The sequence below is a fragment of the Acomys minous genome (assembly GCF_964271855.1).
Source record: "Acomys minous genome assembly, chromosome: 8".
NCBI lineage: Eukaryota > Metazoa > Chordata > Mammalia > Rodentia > Muridae > Acomys > Acomys minous.
Genome location: NC_140489.1, coordinates 64,447,160 through 64,470,188, shown reverse-complemented (window position 1 = coordinate 64,470,188; position 23,029 = coordinate 64,447,160). Strand labels below are relative to the sequence as shown.

Below are 23,029 nucleotides of genomic sequence, written 5' to 3'. Positions count from 1 at the left end.
GTCATACATGTAAAAGAACCACAGAATCATGTGCTATGATTTTGAGAAAATGAAGGGATATGGGAAACAAGAGTTGCATTGACATATACATCTGGAAATTCTCCTTTGTCTGGGCAGGGAAGACTTAGATTCATGGTGGCATCTGCCTCATCTACCCAGTCATACTGTCAAGACATGTATTACAGCGAAGAAAATCGAAGAGCTTAGTGGTGAATAATATTTTTGTTCAAATATTATATGTATTTTATTTAAATTTCAATAACTTTTAGCTCATTTGTGGCAGGATTATATTTACACCAAGCAAAGTAAACAAAACAACCCATAACTTATTTCTCGACCCTTCTTCTGTTCCATAAAACTGTTTTGTTGTTGTTGTTGTTGTTGTTTTTGATTATTTAAAAGCTATCACACACAACTGTGAAAAGGAAAGTTAGAAATCAAAATTAACTCCCCTCTTCTCACTACTTAGAAAAAACCATCTATTTAACCCACTTTTCTACTGGTTCTCTATAAACTTTTAAGAAAGGAAAGCATTGCTAATATTTTTAAAGCTTTATTTATTATCTTATGTGCATTAGTGTTTTGCTCGCAATATGTATGCGAACCATGTATGTGCCTGATGTGCAGAGGCCAGAGCAGTGTATCTGAGTCCCTGGAAGCCGAGTTGCAGACCTTAGTGAGATACCACGTGGGGTTTGGAACGGGACCCAGGCTCTCTGCAAGCTCTTACATGCTGAGCCCGAATTGTAGTCAGGATTCCCTGACTCTCTACGTCTGTGCTTTTTAAAGTACAGTCCATGGTGAGCTAAGTTCAGAAAGTAGACTGAATATCTTCAGAAACTTTTATAGCTATTTCCTACTGTTGCTACATTTTAAAATGCATGTTATAAAGTGCTAGTCTACATGCTTATAAATTCAAGAGAACCAATGATTGTTGGAAAACAGCCTATTTCCTAAATATGATCTGATCCACTAAAGGTGCTGAATCGACTGGATCTGGCGGCCGGGGCCACTAATTGCAGAACTCAGGAGGCTGATGCAGAAGGATCACTGAGAGCATGAGACAAGGGTGGACAGTGAGCACCATGCCAGGGAGAGCTACATAGCACAAGCTTGTCTTAAGAAATGCAACCACAACCAAAGGCTCATCTCAGTTCCTGTTGGGAGACTGTCTCCTCTGTACAGTGGTTCATCATTACGGTTCATTCTGGGGCGCCACCTTTGTGGATGATACATATACTTAGCTACATGCATATCAGCCACGTAACTTTGTTATGTATCTCTGTGTGTGGTGTGCACGTGTGCAAGCATGCTCATATATATGTGACCACACATGTGTGAGCATCCATGTGGAGGCTCAAGGTTGAGGTCAGGAGTTTTCCGTAGTTATTCTTCTCCTACTGTACTCGTTGATTCACGGTCTCTCAGTTGGGCCAGTAACTCACTTATAGGGCTAGTTTAGCGGACCAGGTTGTGTGGGAGATCCCATCTCTGCCTTCCGAACTTGGGAGCTACTGAAGTCATCAAGGAGAACTCCAGTTCTCACACTTGAATGACAAAGGCTTTTTCCACTGAGACATCACCCCAGGCTCAGTTATATTTAGCTTCATGTTGCTATTTCACTTAAGCTATGGCCAAATGACTATGTTTAAAGTGTACCACAGATGTGTATAGTTAGGTGTGTATATATATATAAACCTCAAATATGCATATGTGATGGATGGATACATGAATTGGTGATAGGACAGACAGATGATAAAAAATAGAGTCTGGAAAGATGCTTGAAAATACAATATGATAAGGTATTTAAATTAATACAGTTCTGTCAATCACTGTATTTCTACTATAATCTCATCTAATACAGTATACCAGCTAACAATGTATATCATCATATTCTGGTTAGAAAACTAAGACCTAAGCTTGAATGAAGTGACTTAATGTACACATAGCTCTGTTAACTCAGCTCTTCATTTCACTATGATTCTATTTCTCAGCAACCTTAGAGATGATTAAATATTGTGTTTTTTCCTATGGTGAAATAGTGAAAACATCATAAAATTGAATACAATAGGATAGATAATCCATTAAAAGGATCATCAAGAGCCTGGAAGTGTTGTGGGTGGGTACATCTCTGAGCCTATGGCAGCTGTTGGAATTTGAAACCTGCCAACACTCACACAGGTTTCTTGACTCTACTCTTGTGTCCCCATATCCTTAAATTAGATTCAGTAATAGCCTCTACTTCAAGGTTGGTAGTTAATGTATGAATTCATGCATTGTCAGCATGTTTAATGTGTGCCTCTATGTCAGATTCTATGTAAGTGTGAGCCAGGATTATGTCTTCGTTTCAGTTTGTTAACATGAGGGATGTTATTTTCCTTAAATTTTCTCATTTTTCAAAGCATACTTTAATACACACATCACAAAATGTGTTTTCCCTGACACCTGTTAATGCCTTTTTGTTTAATTTCAGCTCAGCATCTTTTTTTTCCCTGCAGTTGCTTCCTTTCTCTTTCTTAGTCCTCTTTATACACAAGCCTAATAAGAGCCAGGCTCTGGGGATGCCTGTGATTGCTTCAAGGATACAATGGGGTGTGAGCAGAGACAGAGAAATGGTCCTCCATTCAGAAACTGTCTCCACAAATATGCTAACTTCCATTTTGAGACCATGTGCAGCAGTCAGAAGCAGGCAAGCTCAAGTTTAGAGGGGCACAATTGACATCACGTGAAGGACAACCAGAGAAGAGAGTTACCATAAAAACAAAGCAGCTTTGAGGGAGGTGAAAACACAACACATGGGCCGCAGGAACCAGATGCACCTAAGGCTTGCTTATTACATTTTCTAACTGGGCTTCAATAACTTACGTTATTTCTATCACTGAAACAAAGAATCCTGTTACTAACTGATGTTTGTGCCACCTCAACTGATCCTATAAGACAATTTGGGTTTTTCTTTTCTTTATTCAAGCAGGAGTTCATTCAGAAGCAAGGAAATACTCATTTGTCATCTAGACCTCAGCAAGCAATTGGTCCAGTGCCTGTGCTTCTCCAGCAAGGCTCAGGCACGGGTACAGCTTACTTCTAAGTTGATGCTTAGACCTTTAGAAGAGGGACAGTTTCATCTTCCACCTGGGCTACTATCAATATCACCGGGACTGAACGGCAGGAGATCTTCTGAGCTTTGCCTACTCAACTAAAAAATGTATTTCTTGGTCAAAAATAAATGGCTTGTGACTTCTACTAGATAATGCCCTTTAGTAAAATGTTCTCCATCATCTTCCTCACTCTTCAGTGATGAGCTAGTTTTCTCCCTCTTGAAACACAGGTCTGACCAGTGAAACAGGTGGCCAGTGATCTAGCTTCTCTGAATTTGGAGACTGTGATTTTCAACTTAGCTGAAAATTCAAGAAAATAAGTGACCATCTTTCCAAGTGCCTAACTCATTTTCCCAGATACTTTTAATGGTTTTTAAAGATATTTTTACATCCAATTCTGAATTGTATTGTGGGTATGAATTGTGATTTCCTAGCTACTGTTTTTTTTTTTACTTTTTTATTTTAATTTTATTAATTTATTCAGATTACAACTCAATTGTTAGCCCATCACTTGTATCCTCCCATTCCTCCCTTCCTCCTGCTTTCACCCTATTCCCTTCCTCTAGGTCATAGACCTAGGGGGACCTCCTCCCCCACTATATGGTCATAGGCTATCAAGTCTCATCTTGGTAGCCTGCTTATTCTTTCTTTGAGTGCCACCAGGCCTCCGCACCAAGGGGAAGTGGTCAAATATGGAGCACCAGAGTTCATGTCAAAGTCAGTCCCTGCTCTCCACATAACTGTGGAGAATGTCCTGTCTATTGGGTAGATTAGAGTAGGGGTTCAATGTTTACTATTGTATTGTCCTTGGTTAGTGCAATAGTTTGGGCAGACTCCCCTGGGCCCCGATCAAGGGGAACTAGCTACTGTTTTTAAGTCCACTGAAAACCAAGTCTTTATCTTCCATTCCCATTGATAACAGGGCAGAATCTGATGGGTGTCAAGGTTGGCATGAGGGCTGATTTTGTCTAGCTGGCAGTGATTCCCAACAGGTGGAATGATTATTACACTCCACTTTTTCCTTTTCCTAAATCCTTAATTGTTCCTTGGGCATAAACCATAGCTCTTTTGTAGGTAGTCCAGCTAGTGACAATTTAAAAGAAATTAAAGGACATTAAAGTTGTTGTTAATGGTGGAGATATCCATTGCTATTAAATATCATCAGTATCTAAGGGTTTCATCTATTTTCAACAGTTTAACTACACTCTTCCCATGTCTGTACTAACACATGTATTAATAGGTATCAATGTAAGGTGTATCTATGAATGTGCCATCTTCTTTAAATAGTGGAAATCTGAACATTTACCACATGTTTTGTACTGTACCAACCCAAAACTACCAAGAAAGCTGGGTTAGTGGCCAACCAAGCATGCACAGACTACCTGTGAGGTCTGGCCCTGCCACTGACTAGCTTAATGATTTGGGCACCTGGAATCACTTCTTTATCTTTAGTTTTCATAATACAGGTCTGAACCTCCTTATGGTGATGGCTTCTAATGTGGCAAACAAGTCACTGGGCAAAATGTCTTTGTTTCGACAATAGACAGAATTCTGCCTATACAAGGGCAAGCTTGGATGCAGGCAGAGTTAACGGCCAAGATATATTGGGCCACAAGATATATAATGCTCCAACATTATAGAAAGTTTTGGGTGACTACTCAGGTAGAAAACTGTCTCTGTCATCTTCTCATTTGGAAAGCTACTAACCTGCACTCCCGGCATACTCAGGTAATCAATTTTATTCCTTCTCAAGTCTCTGATGGGGTTGAAGACCAGATAGTTTTACAATTAAGTTTAGTTGTTTAGAGGTTAAAATGTTCTTAAGTCTAGATAGATGTTTTAAGTTGATAATGATGAGATATGATAGATATTGATTTATATTCAGAATTTTAGATGCACCAACATAGGAAAGATATTTTCTTCAAGGCTGCCAAATACAAATAGGAAAAACACTAAGAATATAACATTTATATAATTCCTGATTGTGTCATTGTTCTTCTTGCTCTAGGTAATTTAGTATATATATATATATATATATATATATATATATATATATATATATATATATATGTGCAATAATATAAATGTATATGTGAAAAATAAAAAATATTAAAAAACAAAAATATGATTTATGTCTTCCACTTCAAAAATTAAAATAAAAACAAAATCTATCTTACAGGACTTTTATAAGAAGTAAGTGAACTACAAAATATATTCACCAAAGAACTACTTTTAAAACACTGAACTAATCATTTCCCATGTCCCCCCTCCATTTAAAATGTGTCTAATTTACTAAGAGAAGTATTGACTAACAAGACTATTAGTTTAAATAATACAAGACTGCCAAGGCATCCTATCTGAAAGGATTCATCACATATAAGTATGTTCTCAACTGAACAAATGCAAAGCTCAACATTCCTAGAAAGTGACCAAAGGAAATATTCATTCTCTTCTGCCGCACAAAGTAAAGCAAGGGGGAGAGTGCTTAAATATTAATGGATATGGCATGATAATGAAGATGCCAATGTCATAAACTTGTGTAGGTGAGACTTTAAAAAAGGATAATTGGAAACCCCGGTAAGGGCTGACCGCTGTCGTGTCAATGCAAGGATGCCCATTATGAACAAGTCTCCTTGGCTGTGTCACCCACCTTTTAGGATAAACTTCCCCATTTCTTTACTGTCAAACACATGTTTCATCAAATGACATTTTAGATTTGGATTTGTGTTACTTGTCCATGCACTTAAAACAATCTTTGCTTCCACTCCAGTGAGTTCAATGGACATTTTTCATGTTAGTAATTAAAATTCAATTAAAAGCACAGCACTAAAGACTGATGTTAATGCCACTCTTGAGGGAACGGAGTTACCTTCATGAGAAATCTCCTTCCACGGATTTGGTGGGTACATGAAGGCTGCATTCTGGATCTGATCGTGGATGTCCTCGTCTTCATTAAAAGGGAAGGTGCCACTGAGGCTCACGTAGAGGATGACCCCAACAGACCACATGTCCAGGGAGCGATTATAGCCCTTGTTCCTCAGAACCTCAGGTGCCAGGTAGGCTGGGGTACCCACCACTGACCTTCGGAAAGACTTCTCTCCAATAATCCGGGCAAAACCAAAATCGCAGAGTTTCACCTGTTGACAGTGAGACATGTGCTGCTGACACAGTGGGTCTGAGTTTGCACTAGCTCAGCTCTGCCAGAGGTACTAAGGGATACTTTATGCAAACGATAATTGCTCCTGGTAGAGGAAATGCTACTTTCTGCCTTCTGTTCTTTGAAGAAGGTGGTTCATGTCAGAAGACAAAACTGGTTTTTCATTCATGAAAATACCTTGTAAACCTTCACTTTCCTATCACAAATATCAAAAGATAAATATGAAAATAAGTGTGATCAGTTGGGCATATCTGTCAGTAGGTAGGAAAACATGCAAACTGGTAACAATGGCCCTATTCCAGGGGCTTAAAAAAAATAACTCATGGAAGCCACAAAATTAGTTCTGCTCTGCCCAGCAGGTGGGACCTGAAGGTGTCAGCACAGCAAAGGCAGACACCCACCCTGTCCGAGTACTGTAGATGTAGGGTCTCTAGAAATAGGCCAAGTTGTTTCCTACACCTGTGTGTAGGAAAGGGAAGCTGGCCTGTGTCCTCAGCCGCGGAAAGCAGGCAACATCCCTAGGATGCTCAGGCACCAGGCCATAGTTCCACCATAGGGCTGAGTCCACCCAATCTGAAGAAGGCCAACACCTGACTGGGGAGGACCATGTGAGTCCCATCAGAGCCGTGTCATGAGCAGGGAATGACACCACCCAGGAGCATAAGGCAGCACGGGAGTGAAAATGGTCAGGGAAGGCTTCGAACAAATTCAGGGCTTATAGGGCAAGAAAAGGAGGTGTGGGGAGGCTACCTGGAGCCAGCGAGGCTGTCAAGCTGCCTTTCTGATGAGTGTAGATTTGTACTTGCCTGAGGGAAAGGATCAGCTGATGCCAGCAACACATTTTCTGGCTTGAGGTCACAGTGCACGATGTTTTTAAAATGAAGATGCCGCAAAGCCACTAGTATCTATACAGAAGAAAATCATCAAAATAACTTCATTTCATTACATAACTAATTCATTTCCAGATACGTAACTAATTTCAAGATATTGCTGAAATGAACCGCAACATAAAGTTGAAAGGCCAAGAAAAAGCCCATAATGACCAGGCAAGGTTCTTTATGTTCAAGACACCCAAATAGTCTACAGTTAACATAGCAGGTTGATAAGGAAAAGACCATGGGAGAAGTAGCATACCCTTTCACTGTCTACAAACACAAGTGTAGACAAAAGAACCCACCACACAGCACAGAAACACTGTCTTATGTATCTGCATTGAACCATGTCTAAGCCATGGTACCATTCAAATTTCAAGCGTAGCTTTAATGCTCGAGTCAGCTTATTTGCTACTAATTTTGTATGCTGGACTCTGAATGGCATAGATACAAGTAGGAAGATACACTATGCCCTTGCAACCTTTCCTAGTGCAGTTTAGATCGGAAACAGAGACCAAACAACAAGGCTAGAGAGCTGTAGTTAAACAGTGCTAACATCTGATATTGAATACTATTTTTTTCTGTCTCTAATTGATTTCTTACCTGAGTAATTAAAAACTTCGTTATGTGTTCTGGCAACCTGCCCTTTTCACTTGACAAGATCATCTCCAGCATGTCTCCATGGAGTTTTTCCATAACAACAAACACTCTTTCAGGCGTCTCAAACATACACTCCAAATTTACAACACCAGGGTGATGAAGGTTCTATTAAAGATAAATAAAGCACTTGAAGAAAATGAGTTTTTTGATACTGTTTGGCAAGCTCGCTGATTACATGAAACTGTAGAAGCTTAAAGCTTGGAGAAAGCCACACTTAAGATTCTTCGCACCTCCAGATTCCACATGTGCTGCCTTGTATTTTTGAAATTCTAATGTTTCCAAAAAATATATCTTTATTTTCTATGCATAGTGAAGTTATTTCTATACTGAAAAAAATACTTAAGTTCTAGCACAGTGACTTGCTAATTAGGTTTTAATTAGAATACCATATTGAGATATGTATAATTTCTTAGGATCATCTCCAATATTAAGCATGTTGTCTTAAAACGCATGCTAGGGCATCTCCACACAATTTATAGTTAAGGCAAAAGAGATTAATTCACACATGGAGTACACATGACTGACTGAAGGAGCATCTCAGCCAGAATATGACAGAGTTTTTCTGCTTTACAGGCTGCTGTAGGAGGCAGAAGCTGTCACACAGAGTGAAGATCACTGTAAACAAGGTGAAATATTATTGCTGAGCCTCTGGTTGGTCAGGATGCCACACTATGCAGGGGTTCTTCATGGTTCTTAACTATTCCATAAATATTTATACCACAGAGTAATAGCTACCCATGGAAGGCTATATCATGCTTGATATAATATGCTAACTCACATATAATTTCTCTGATCATTATATTATTCCCATCTTTGATGTTTAAATTTCAGTGTTGTTCTGGGTCAACAAAGGACTTTACTCAATTTGGATTTTGTTTTTAATCCTAACAGCACACACACACACAAAAAGTATGTTTTACCTGTATTTCAATGGTAAAAAATAACAACTTCAACATAAACCATCATGAACAAAAATTAACAATTGCACCCCACCACAGGAATAAAAGGCCCCAGGAGAAGCCAGGGTCACAGGATGGTTCTGCCAAAGTTCTGATTTTCCAGGAGGAAAGCTGCTCACTGCACCATCCTATCAGAGCATAAGAGTTTTCTATTTCATCTAACCGTGCACCTCTGGGAAGCCTGGGTTCCGTAAATTCCAAAGCCTCCTGTCTCAGTGAGGAACAAATACAATGAAAAAAATTGGGGGGGGGGGAACCAACAACAACTCACTCTGCTACCTAAATGATTCGAATATATGTGTCCATCCTCAAATGTCTCCCCATGCTTCTAAAACTACAAGAGTTCTTGGTGGCTTAAGAAGCCCTCCATCGATAGAGTCTTTTCTCCTTTTCCCTATTTTAACAAACCTGTGCACAGGGTGGGGCTTAGTATGTATTACATAAACTGGAAACATTCCCAAATCGTGTTATGCTGAAAGTATGGAACAGATTACTAAGATTTTCCTGCCATTTATTTTGTGGAATGTTCATTGCAAACTCAGAAGTACTCTACAAATGTGCACAACTTCTTTACAAAAATGACTAAAGGACTTTCACTATTTCCCCCACAAAGGACATTATATATAGATAAAGGTACAGACTTCAAAAGCAGCAGCATATCCAAGACAGTATCCAAGTAAAGGCCATACATACCCAACCGGAAAAGACGTTTTAGAAATGTCAACTCATATTTTCACCACTCTTGGCTTTCTTCTTACAACAGCCTACTGCTTTATAAGTTTCTCATAGAATACACTGAGTGAGAGCTGAAAATCCCATCCCAAAGTAAAGACTTTCTTCTAAACAACTAGTAATAATTTTGTTTGAGGTCAGGGTCTTACACTATGTCCTAGCCTGGCTTAGGGCAGAGTATGTAGGTCCAACTGGCTTTGCATTCACTGCAACCCTCCTACCACAATCTCCTCAGTGCTAGGATCATAGGTGTGAGTTACCACATCAAGTTATTTTTTTACAGATTAGGAGTAAGATTGTCTTATTTATCCAAACTCCTATATTATACTCTTTGAAATACTTCTTTAGCCTGGAGAATATGATATTTAAAAACTACAAATAGAAGAAATAAGTCCTATCTTAATCAATGGCACAAATATAATTGTTAATTATGTAACACATGGTAATTAATAAATAGATACATTTCAATGAATTCCCTGTGATGTGATCAGCATATTTTTAAATATAAAAAAATGAATCACTCTGGAGCATCTTCCTGATGTACTAGGTAATTGACTTTGAAAAATGACTGACCACTGCAACAGCAACCATCGTACACTAGCCTACAAGAAGAATCCTTGCTAACTGCTGAAGTTTACAGCAGAAATTCAGAACATATATTTCACAGCAGAGCAAGATTCTGCAGGACTGTGACCATCTGTTTGTTGGATTTCAGTAACTTAATTTTCAGGAAATGAAACATTTGGTCAAGCACAGGAAAAATGGCGAACTTTCACACATTGCAGACTGACGACACATCCATGGAGTGAATGTAAGTAATTTAAAAAGCTTGGAGGAAATATTATTCAGAGATCAAGACAAAAATCTCCTTGACCCAAGGCTCCTGGAAAGATATGTAAGCAATGAAAGGAAACTAGTTCCTAGAAGTAAGGTATTTTATTAATTGAACTTAGTCAATTGAAATGAATTAATGCATTTTTAGTTTCAATATGTGTGCTCTTATGTATGCATTTGTCTGCATAGTGCTACATCAACACTTAGTCTAATGCTTAATGCTAATGGAGTCGTTTTATTTTATAACTGGAGTGGAGTGGAGAATTAATTCCTGATATTAAATTGTGATAAGCTATCACTGCCATATTTTCACCTCTTTTTCTTTTATACTGTTAAACTCAAATACATAAGGGGCAAGAAAGGAAAGAGTAAAAGAAGTTAGATTCAACATGGCATCTAATATTTTAGGAGCAAAGCAGCTTCTATATGAGGGCTCTGGCGACTGTCTCACCAGAAGACTGTATGATACAGCTCGAACTGCAACAGGAAGGACTAAGACACAATGAATTCAGAATCAGAATTCAAAACAGCAGGAAGAAATGAAGGAGGGACAACCCACTGCACAGCAGTGCACAGGAGAGTGTGATAGCATTGTTACAGGGATGGGGCTGCCCATGATCCCGCCCCTTCTCAGTATTCAGAAAAGCACAGCATTCTATCCATTTTCTAATTACAGTCTCTTAGAATTTCTGCTCTAGTTAGTGGTCCTAGAAGTCATAATCACCTAATGCTTTATGGAAGGGAAATAGCTTATAATGCCTTGATAGATATGGAAAAAGTCACCTTGTGGAGAAAATAGGAAATACTTGTTAAAAAATAGTATCCACCATGATTGAAAGCTCTTGACTTCCAGAAACTTATACCCACCTATCTCTTGGTACGTACATTTAACAAAGATTGTCCAGAAACAAACCAGTGTCTCTCTACCCAAATTTGTCTTCTTTTGTTCTTCTTTTGGTGTACAATGAATTCCTCAGGCCCGAGAGCTGAGGGTCATGTGAAAAAAAGATGTGTTCCTCCCTCGGAACAATATACTCAACTCTACAACAGGAGGGCCTGCCTCTCCCAAGTGGACCCCGTGCCTTTGCCCTCCTCCTTACACCTCAATTTACTCTTATATCCTCCCTTAATCAAGCGCTGCCGCCTCCCAGGGGCTCTTGTCTTGGGATTGTTTTCCTTTAAGTAATCACTAAAAGAAGGGTGCTATGATCTTCCCGAGTTACCCTGGTGTTCAAGCCACTCACACTAGCTTCAGGAACAGGTACTTCCCTTCAGCGAGGCATAGAAAACCCAGGAACCTGTCTGCCTCCACCCTCCAGCTCAAACACTCCTCTATTGTTTGCTGTTCCTCCTCAAAGCTATGCTCCGTTGGTTGTACAAGGACACCTCTTTCTTATGAAGCCACACATCCTCTTTCTTCTGCTTATACACCTTTTATTCTATTAACCCAAATGAGGCAAGGGGTGAGGTACAAATTCAGTTGTTGGAATGCTCTCATCGACTCCTGTGTAAATTGGATTCCTCTCCATTTTCTGAAACTTTGGAACACTTTTCTTTCATAACATCCATATTACATTGCTTTTCACCTGATTTCTCTACCAACAAGAGAGCAATCTCCTTAGTGTCCATAATTAATTAACTGAATTCTCTGTCTGACCTCTGGGACACATTATGTGCTCAGCATAAGTTCATTAAGTGTTATTGAAAAATGAACCCCATATTTCCTATGTTTTTGTTATTGAATAATATTCCTTATGATGAAAATTATTTTATTCTATATATTCTAATATATCTTTAATATTTGGTGATGATATATTGGCATCAAATTATATAAAATGATTATTTCTCTGTAGAAAACAGTGTATGTATTTTCATTGTAAGTTCATTGAATTGTTTGTAAGCAACCTTACATTGTGAAATACTATGATCATAGCTAATGATTTTTTAAAATAACAAATACAAATTATATGGAGTCAAATATCAGAAATGTTATTAACAATATGTGTTCCAATTTATTTTTCTAATAACAAGGATATGACAAAGATGTGATCATTCACTTTCTAGGTGTCAGCCCTCAAAACATAGCAGCTTTGACACCTATTTGAATGATTACATCATCTTTCTTAGGAACAAACCCATGGCTTTCCACTCATCTGCATGATGTGCACTTGTTCTTTGTCTTTTTGCCATGAGTAGTTGTCACTTCACGGCAGTCTAAAAAGTACTAGAAAAATGACCAGAAAGAGACTAAAGGGCAGAACCAGCTGACAGAAAGTTTATTCTATGAGACTCCCTCCTATCATGGTTATTCTTTTTTACATGATTCACAAGTTCACCAAAGATGAAAGATAAAAGAAAAGAAACAGGCTATTTGTATAGTAACAACTGTGGTACTCGCTCCCTGTGGAAGCCAGTTTCAACTCCCTTCTATTTGTTGGGTTTTAACTCAGAACAGGCACGGATACAAGTGCAGCCTCAGGCCTGGAATACCATTTCTGGCCTTTGGAGGTGATCCCCTCGTACTTAAATTTCTGCTCTTATCACTTGCTGCCTCCTGTTGTGCGTGAGTAAGACTCTTGCTTTGTGCCCCTCATAGCCTAACCTCTTGTGTCTCATGGCTCTGGCTCCTCCCACATCTTGGGGTCTCTAGTACAACTCAAGTTTCACTGTCACAGCTTCACACAATGACCTCTCGGGTCCTTCATACTCCTGCCTGGCCTCAGTGGTTCTCTGAAACTGTGGAGGAAGACTCCACAACCCCTATACTAGTGCATCCTTCATGAGTGTAAATGCAGCTCATAGGGACATGGGTGGAACTACCAGCTCTGGGTACTAGCTTGAGATCCACCCTGGAACCACTGGGTCACATTTGAGGAGCTTTCCTTTGTTCTTCCTTTCTAGGAACAACAGAAAGTTCCTTGGGCCTTTTCTTGCCCTGAGGACAATGCTACCTTTATTCCAACTCACACCAGACCTCAATCTTTCACCACAAGCCTTGGCTCCAATACCACATTTCCTGGGGCTCGGATTCTCTTCAAACTGTACACTTAGCATTTCGTTCTGCCCGTTTTCTCTTTTTCATTGTAGACCCCTTAATGACAGCAAAGTCAGTCAATAGTAGGCTCTTCCTAAATCTTCTCTACCAAAATTAAGTAGTCCATTACTTTTTAAAAAATAAATTTGGTTTTTACAAAGCAGGGTTTCTCTGTGTAGCCTTGGCTGTCCTGGACTTATCTGTAGACCAGGCTGGCCTCAAACTCACAGTGATACACCTGCCTCCCTGCCTCCTGAGCTGGTATTACAGGCATATGCAATAGCACCCAGCTAGTCCATTACTTTTAAATTTAGCCAAGGGCACGTTCTTAGAATCATGTCAGAAAGCAGCCTATTCTTTTCCGAAAGCTCACAAGAAAGGTCTCTAGCCCAGCTGTTAATATTATTCCATCCTGAAACCTCTTGAGCCAGGCCTTTACTGCATAACTCTCAGAGCTGCTTTTTTCTAATCTCCTACTAGAGTGGCTCTTTAAGCTCCACTTACAGTGTTCAATTCCTTTTCTAGTCTGTATTTTTAAATTCTTCCACATTCCTCCCAAAACCAACATGAGCAGGCCTGTGACAGCAATACTCTGATCCACTTTGTGATACAAAGTCTGTCTTAAGTTACTTTTCTACTGCTGTGATTGATTACCATGACCAAGATATAGAAGGGTTTACTTGGGGCTTACAATTTCAGAGGGTTAAGAGTCCATCACCATCATAGCAAGGGGTCTCCCAGCAGGCAGACCTGGAGGCAGGAGCAAATGAGACCCTGTATATCCAACAGTAAGCCCACGCAGAGAGAGAAAGCTATAAATGGCAAGAGTATTTAAACTCTCAAAGCCCACCCCCAGTGAAATATTTCAACCTCTAGCAATGCCACACTGAAGTAGAGGAAGGTAGAAAAGGCCAATTATTTGATACTGATTTATTGATTTATTAGCGGTTTACTTAAAGCACTGCTTATACTACCCATTAGCCAAGCATGAATCCACTTGCTACCTGCAGCAGAATGACCTGGAGAAATAGCTAAATCAATACGTCATTGCCATTAACAACCCACTGACTTCCACTGATGCTTCTATAAAATCTTGCTTGCTTGACTGCCTCAGTTTGTGTTTATTGAGTATAAAATGAAAGTACCAACTGGACCCAGGACTGAAGCCTTTCAAAAGCTATGCTGGCTTCTATCTACCGCTGACATTTCCTCTCTTCCACACTCATTGTGTTGGAGTGCTTATTCTAGAAAGAGTCCTTCAACAACATCCCTTAACTCACTCCCCCAAAGTACTACTAAATGGGGAGCAAGTATTCAAACGACAGAGTCCATGAAGAGACATCTCCTTCAAAACATCAGTCTTTAAGTTTATTTGTACCTATAGTCCCTCTTGTCACCAAAATAACATATTGATCATTTTTGGGCTTACGGAAAACATACACACATCATATAAAACTTCCATTATTAGGTTAGTCTACCACATTCCTCATTACTTCCTCAGAAATATGAGATCTTTGGCCTTTCCCTCTGAAAAACAGATGAAAAGAGTGTATATACATCTGCAATAAATATCACTTACTGCTTATTTATTTGTAAATGAACTCAGTCAAACATTGAAAACTAGAGTGAGCATTATAAAGAACTCCATACATCATCTTATTGCAGCCATTATTAATATATTGCCAATCATGGTACATCTACTTTCCACCACCCTTTTTGTTTTGTTAGATCATCATATTGAAGAAACATTATTTTTTTTTAAACCATCTGTTGTATGTACCAAGCTTGACATGATGGTAGCCATATTGACTTATAACTAATTTGAATCCCTAGAGTACTCAGTTTTCTTACTAATTTCTCAGAATACTATAGATAAGCAAAAAAAAAATTTAAAGAATTACATGGAATTTTTAAACTGGATCCCATCACTGATGATGTGTCTTTTGACATTACCTTCAGAAGACAGGTATATGCTGCTTTGTCCCAGTCACTGTAGGTGACCCTACTTCTGATTGGAAGTACAGGGATCTATTTGATGTTGCCAGCCAGAGCTACATTTCTCCCCATAAGCCCACTACCCATCATATGCTTTGTATGCCTGCCTCGACTGGTCTGAATCTTGTTTTCAGCTTCACATAAAGCACCAGGAATATATGGAAGAACTGGTAAGCCCAATCAGGAGTGGAGGTAAAAGGAAAATACACAGTGGGAAATCCAAGACTGGGCACCTAACTCTGTATCAGGAGGGATGGCCCTTTATGAAGTGTTGCAACCTGTGTGAACATGAGGAAAAAAAAATGGCTGGATTTGGAAAAGCCTATTTCTGGGTGCCGCTTGTCCCATACTAGAAACACTAATAGCTCATCAATGCTATATGCATTTAGGTGGCCCTGAGGACTAGCTGAGTGAATGGAAGGATGATAAACTAGAAAGACATCTGCATCCCTCTAGCCTTCTGAGTCTCTAACCTGAGAACATGCAAAACTGAAACCCAAACTGCTTCTGTTCTGGGGCTTGGGACGTGTTCAAAGAAACAGCTTTGCCCTATTATTATGAGATCAGAATGAGAGGAAGGCAATTAATTGTTGAGAAGAGGAGAGTAAGGAACAGCCTGAAGTGGTAGAGCACACACCTCTCCAACTAAGGAACTTGTTCTTGTTCTGATGAATATGCAGATGCAGAAGGGGGAGCCCCGCAACTCTTCAGGACGTCACTCATAATTGATAAATAGTGTAGATGCTTGTAAACTTTCTAGAGACTGTAGGTGCCTGGATAGTGAGGCTGGAACTGAACTGAAGCCAAGAAGATGAGTAGCATCACCCCAGCTTTAGGCAGCACCTCCATAATGCCCAGGGATAAGAGAACCATTCCTTCCCATACTGGATCATCTTAGGTAGAAGAAGAACCAAGCCCAAGACAGAGGATTTGGAATGGCAGATGCCTCCGTAGAAAAGTGTTGAGGAAGTACAGAGTATTTAGCTTGAATGGGGCATGCAAGAAGTCATTTATACCCTGGTGTTTATTTTTTATGCGCTGAGTAAAAGAGGACCTGTTGTGAGTGGCACAGCCCTTCATTCTTCTTCTTTAGCCCAACTGTCACAGATAATGGACCTGGGCGAAGCTACGGACTTTTGTTTACGTGGCTCTCATTGCTTCCTCTTTCTCAATAATCAACAAATCGTGACCAGGTACTTGACACCAATGTCCTTCTCCTTGAGCATGCTCTCTAGGAAAGGCATTACCAGACCTTGGTAGGGGAATTTAAATTCAAGTTTTGGGTAGTAAAGAGAGTACAGGGTGGCACAAAAAAATGAGGCCTTAAAACCCTTCCTAGTTCTGGAGGGCTGTTAGACAATCATTAGGACACCTGCCAGTCTTCTATGCTACGGCTTGAGAGACATAAAACAATAAAAGCAGGCTGAGATTTTGCCAGCTGCCAACTGTGCCTCTCTGTCCCCTATTGGGGGTACATTAGCTGATAGAAGGGGCAAAGGAGACTTCGAGGGTGGCTGCTGGAAAGAGTGGAGTAAAGTATCGTATGCTGTGAAATGCTGTCCTTAGGCAGGACATGAAGGTTGCTCCCTAGGCCTGCCAGCAGCGTCGTTACCAGGAGACTGGCGCAATCTTGGCACAGGTAACTCTCTAATGGCGGTGTGCAGGTGAGGAGAGGCCAAAAGGATCTCTCTCTCCCTATGGCTATAGGCAGCTAAGGGTTGCTTAAGGGAGGGCTCACAGGGTCCACCCTTTCCCAAGGGTGTATAAATAGTTGATAGTTGTTGAAAAATGAAAACCATTTTATAGTGGAATAGTCCACATGCTCTCTAGAATAAACCTAATGAAACTCATTGGTTCACTAAGCTAGACTTGAGTGAATTCTATGGCTAATGCCCTATCTGTGGCAAACAGATGTTTGTTTATCTCCCTAAGAAATCACATGCTAAGCACAACAAAGTGATGTCTATTTACACTGTAGTGTCTAATACATTATCCAGGTACTAAAAATTACTACGCGCTCTATTGTATATGAGTAGCCTGCTCTTTACTTTAGTTAATTTTCACATTTCCCACATTCCTTTGTATTCTGTATCAGACCACTTTTCTTTAACTTGAGAAAGAAAATGATAGCCAGTGCAGGAATTGGCTGAGGACATATTACTCTGTTGCATTATATCCACTATACTGTGATAACCAGTGGAGATTATATTCTTATATGCCATAGTAGAATAAAAGTAGAGTTTTAAAAATTTTTTAAATTTTTTATTATGTTTCCTTTTTTAAAAAGATATGTTTATTTTATTTATTGCCTATGAGTGCTTTATATGCAGAAGAAGGCATCAGATCACATTATAGATGGTTGTGAGCCACCATATGGTTGCTGGGAATTGAACTCAGGACCTCTGGAAGAGCAGGCAGCACTCTTAACCACTGAGCCATCTCTACAGCCCATGTTGCCTTTTTAACATACACATTTAATTTATTACACATGAGTAAAATAAACTACATACAGCAGGAAGAACCATGAGAAAATCCGGAGTTATAACTGTTACAATCATAGTGATTTGGGTATTTGTATTTGTCAACCTTGAAGAAAGCATCTTTCCTGTCTTGTCGGGTCTAAATTTTTGAATGAAAATCAATATCTACCATATCTCATCTCTATTAACTTAAAACATGTATCTTGATATAAAAACATCTTATCCCCTAACCAATTAAGCTTAATTGTAAGACTAAACTATCTGGTCTTCAACCCGAACAGAGACTTGAGAAGGAATAAAACTTAAATACCTGAGTGAACCGGAAGTGCAGGTTAGCAGCTTCCAAAATGAAACAATGACTGAGACAGTTTACTGCCTGACCAGTCACCCCACACTCTAACGTTGGAGCATCATATTCTGTTTTCTAGCCCAATATCTCCAACAGGCATATTTGCAAGGCATGAACTACTGAGGACTTGCTTACCCTGTCTCGGCACAGTTCAGCTTTGGACTCTGCCTGCATCTAAGCTTGCCCATTTTTAAGTAGAATTCTGTCTGTGGCAGAAATGAGGACATTTTGCCCAGCGGCTTGTTTGCCACATTTGAAGCCAACTCTGTAAGAAGGTTCTTTGATGTTGATTATCTTCTTTGAGGTAGGTTGGGTGTTGCCAGGAATTAAAGTGTCTTGTTGTCAAGAATCTTTAGAATAATAAAAAAAATCTTTAAAAGCCATATTCTGTAGGTGTCTGAGGCTTCTGAAGATCTTATTTAACTATTTTACCTTATATATCTATAGAATCAAATCTATCTGTTAGGCCTAGGATATATATTCTTATGATAAAATTTGACTAGTTTTTGCCTTAATATACAAAATTCAATACCAATAAAGTAAAAATAACTTTATTTGTGAGTAACAATTAAGGCCTTGAGTTGAGAAGTAGATTCAGTAATCTACTTTTTTTATCTACCCTCCCTCTATATTTCTATATCCCCCTTTCTTTTTTTCAGTTCCTACCTCCTTACTTATGAAAGAAAGATAAAGGAAAAGAAGATGTCTCTGAGTCCAACCTGGTTTTCTCTCTGTATAAGACCAATAATAACTTATAACCACTTCCCTTACTCCCTGGCAGGGTGGCCTTCCCAGGCCACAGAGGAAGAGGTTACATGTAGTAACAGAGGACACAGGATACGCTTAGGTCAGACGTTAGGGGAGCTGGACTGCCCTTTCTAAGGACTAGGGAGGGAGGGAAAGAGGATGAAGGAGGGGATGGGATTGGGAGGTGATGAGAGAGGGGGCTGTGGTCAGGATGTAAAGAATTCGAACTGCAGAACAGGCAGGTAACTAATATTGTCAATCCCACTACATGGGAATAGCTCTGAGCCTGGCTGAGTTACTGATGTCTATGCATAGACATCGGCTTCATTTTGGTCACAGATTCTCTGTGACTTATTACTAGAGGCCATTCTTAGTATGGCATGAAGGAAGATTTGCAGATGTCTTCCTTCTGCTCACAAAATGTGTGGGCCTTTGTCTGTAGGGTGGAGGAGATGCTCCCTCCTGGTAAGCTTCCTGCTTGGAAACGGGCAGTGTTTCCCTCTGCTAGCAACAGCCCACAAGACCCTCAAATGTATAAAAGGTTAGTTCCTTTCAGGGACACTTTCAAAGCAAACCTCAGACTTTAGGCCAAAAGGTGTCAAAAGCTCTTTGAAGAAACACATATCAAAGCTGCCCTGGAGACAAGCCCAGGGAGGGGTCCCAGGTGTGGCTCCTGCAACTCAGACATCCTTGGTTTAAAATCCCAGAAGTCTGGGGTAGAAGTACTCACTCCCTTCCCACCCCCATTTCTCCATCCATATCTCCCTGTCTTTGTCTTTCTTTTATCATTAAGTTTAGTGAATTAAAATCTAGCTCTTCAACTCTCAACTGTCTTTATTTAACCAAGCGCACTTGGAGCTGGGTTATCTGGCCTTTTTACAAGTCCAAGGCTCCTTCCCCCAGCTGGAAGGGACACTGGACTCCTGACTAACTGTGCAGCCACCCTGCGCTCCCTCAACTATGGGGATCTGACCAGGAAGCTCCCTCTCTGCCTAGTAGGTCTTTTCCTCACCCCGTTCTTGGAACAGAGCTTTCCTCAGCTAGCCTGCAGAAGGCGGAAGAAAATTCTGGGACCAGAATCTCAGCCGAGCCTCTGAGAGGAAGGAACCCACAACAATGAGCAGAGAACCAGGCTTAATTGCCCTGTACATCCCACACACCTCATAAATGTAGATTTTTAACCCGAGACTGAAGGCCCCTCAGTATCCATGAATGTCTAAAATATGGAGATCTGGTTGTATCCTCGCATGCAGTTAGAGGAAGAACAAACCTTCCGCATCAACATAAAGCAAAGGATGTTCAGGTTTTAGGAAGCAGTAGCTTGGGGTTCCTCTATAAGTATGGCAATGCATTCACGTGCATGGCACATGGCCCCTCTCTCTGTCTCTGTCTCTCTGTCTCTGTCTCTCTCTCTGTCTGTCTGTCTGTCTGTCTGTCTGTCTCTCTCTCTCTCTCTCTCTCTCTCTCTCTCTCTCTCTCTCTCTCTCTCTCTCTCTCTCTCTCCCTCCCTCCCTCCCTCCCTCCCTCCCTCTCTGGCAAGAGCATGTTCAAAAGTACCTTAAGGGCTCAAGTCAGAGTTCTGGAAAGCACCTAAAATTAGATGGCATTTTCATTCACCACATACCTCTCAGGTATCTGGATGGATGCAGAAAAGAACAGTTGGTTAAATGGACAGTTGCAGGTCCTATTGGGCACACTCACCTTATGGGAGAAACTGCAGTGTTTACTCAGTATTCATGTGGCTAGCATACTTTGTACTGTGAAGGTCATCTGTAGTCATGCTGCTCGGATGCACACTATACTGACAGAGTTAATGCAAACATACAAATGGGCAGTGGCATGGCATTCTGGGCTCCTGGTCTGGTACGCCATGCCACTGTCGGTTTTGGAAGGCACTCAGACGGTGCACAGCTTGCCATAAGCATATTCCACGCCTCAAGCTGCTGCCTCCATGTTGGTGGCACGGGAAGCTCTGCAGCCAGCATGTGTCTTGGGGCAAAAGACATGCCCGGCTATTTGCTATTACCTTAGGATGCATTCTGTCTTGGATAAAGTCCTAACTAATACATAAGACTGTCCTTCTTATCTGGAGTTTGGGGATCTACTTGGTCTTTCTGCTACCAGGACCACACATATAACAGTAAGTTCTTTAATAAATTGTAATCTGTGCAAACCTAGATCTTTTTGATATTTTCTTTGTTTGTATGGCCACCTTAAGTGGCATTTCTCATACACTGGGCCAGGCTAGTGACAGAATACAAGCTTGTAAGTTTTCTTGGAAAATAGAGTAGTTCCTTGACTCTTTTTTTTAAAATAAAAACTTACTTTATGTATGTGAGTGCTCTATCTGCATGCACACCTGCATGCCAGAAGAGTGCAGGTTTGTGCTGCTGATAATTGAACTCAGGACCTCAGGAAGAGCTTACAGTGTTCTTAACCGCTTGAATAAACAAAAGAATCATCACATACGAAATTAAGAAATGAGTAGTTTCCTTACACTTATAGCATCGAAGATAAATTCTGGGATATTAAAGTCCTGTTCAACTTATGCAATCCTCATTAAAATGCATGAGCATTTTGTCCTTATGATCTCAAGGCATCTTTTCTTTCATTCTTGTTCTGACACATAAGGGAAACCTGGATGATAGCAGTGCAAGGGAGGTTGCTTTTCCTTGGAAAATTCAGGAAATGATGTCTGTGTTGCATTGGGTTTCTCAGAAAGATGCCTGTGGCTATTTACAAGATAGGCTTTTTCTATCACTTTTTAAGAAGCTATGGTGTCATAATGTCATAGTTATGTTCTGGTATTGGCACCACACTGTTTTCAAGCCTTGGCTATGAAGCTGGTGCTTCCACTGAGGTCAGGAGGCCAATATATGTGCTGGACAGTGAAAGCTTCCTCTACTGAGTGTGGAAAGCTGTAGTTGCCGCATGTGCATATGGTCCCGTTTTGTAACTTACTGGAAAGTGTATGATTCAGACAGTTTCCATTTCAGTTGTGACCTTTTAAGGGCTTGCATATTTAGAACATTTCAAATGTAAAAGAACTTTGAAGCTCACATTGAAATTATCTTAGAATAAAATAAGGCTAACATCTATTGCCAAGAGAATATATCCTCACAGCAGTACTTTAAAAGCAAGACTACATAAAAGAACTGATATACTTTTCCGTGCATAAGTGTTGCTTATACATATCGGTGAGGCCAAAAGCAAGCCTAAATTGAATTCTGGAGCCACAGATACACCCAGAACATTCATGGTAAAAAACTATTTACTTATAAAAGATGCTATCACAACTGATGTGTAGTTACATTTTTGTTCCAGTACTAATTAGTTTAGATTTTCTGGACCTTAATGCAGCTCAAAATTTTGATCCAGGCATGGAGACATGGTAGCTCTTGGCTACAATCCCATCATGCAGAAGGCAGAAGCAATCTTGCATGACCTTGAGACCAGACTGAGATATACAGTGTACATAGAATTCCACACCTGCCTGTTTACACACACACACACACACACACACACACACACACACACACACACGAATTGAACCCTTCTATTTTTCCTTTTTTATATGTGTATAAATGGTATGTATTTGGGTGTTGGGGGTGGGTGGTTGAGAGAGAGAGAGAGAGAGAGAGAGAGAGAGAGAGAGAGAGACAGAGAGAGAGAGAGAGAGAGAGAGAGAGAGAGAGAGAGAGAGAGAGAGAGAGAACACTATATGGAGGTTAGAGTACAACTCAGATGTCAGCGCATGCATCCCATCTTCTTTGATGAAGGGTCTCTTGGTGTGTGTGTGTGTGTGTGTGTGTGTGTGTGTGTGTGTGTGTGTGACTTCTGTGGGGGAAGTATATATATCGGGTTATCTGGCCCATAAGTTCCCATAGATTTTTCTGTCTTGGCCTCACATCTTACCTTAGGCATGCAAAGATAACAGATGCATGGTACTATTTCTAAATTTATATGGGTTCTGGGCATATGAACTTGGTTCTTTACTATTGGGTGGCAGTAGTTTATCTGCCAAGCTAGTTGCACAGCCTGGAGTACCTCTATTAAGTGCTAATGAAAATAGACATGCTTTATCTTGGCACCAAGAAAGAGCATGACCTTTGGGG

The 23,029-nt window shown here is 40.2% G+C and overlaps 1 protein-coding gene across 3 annotated transcripts in view; it reads right to left on the bottom strand.

Annotated features, from left to right (window-relative positions):
* Positions 1-23,029, bottom strand: part of PRKD1 (protein kinase D1) — a 300,126-nt gene that overhangs the window by 14,664 nt on the left and 262,433 nt on the right. For all 3 annotated transcript variants that reach the window (XM_084793725.1, XM_084793726.1, XM_084793727.1), the window contains 3 exons: positions 7,728-7,889; positions 7,059-7,157; positions 5,965-6,232 (listed from right to left, as the gene is read on the bottom strand). In XM_084793725.1, the coding sequence (XP_084649851.1) occupies positions 5,965-6,232; positions 7,059-7,157; positions 7,728-7,889 (529 nt within the window). The remainder of the gene's footprint in view (positions 1-5,964; positions 6,233-7,058; positions 7,158-7,727; positions 7,890-23,029) is intronic.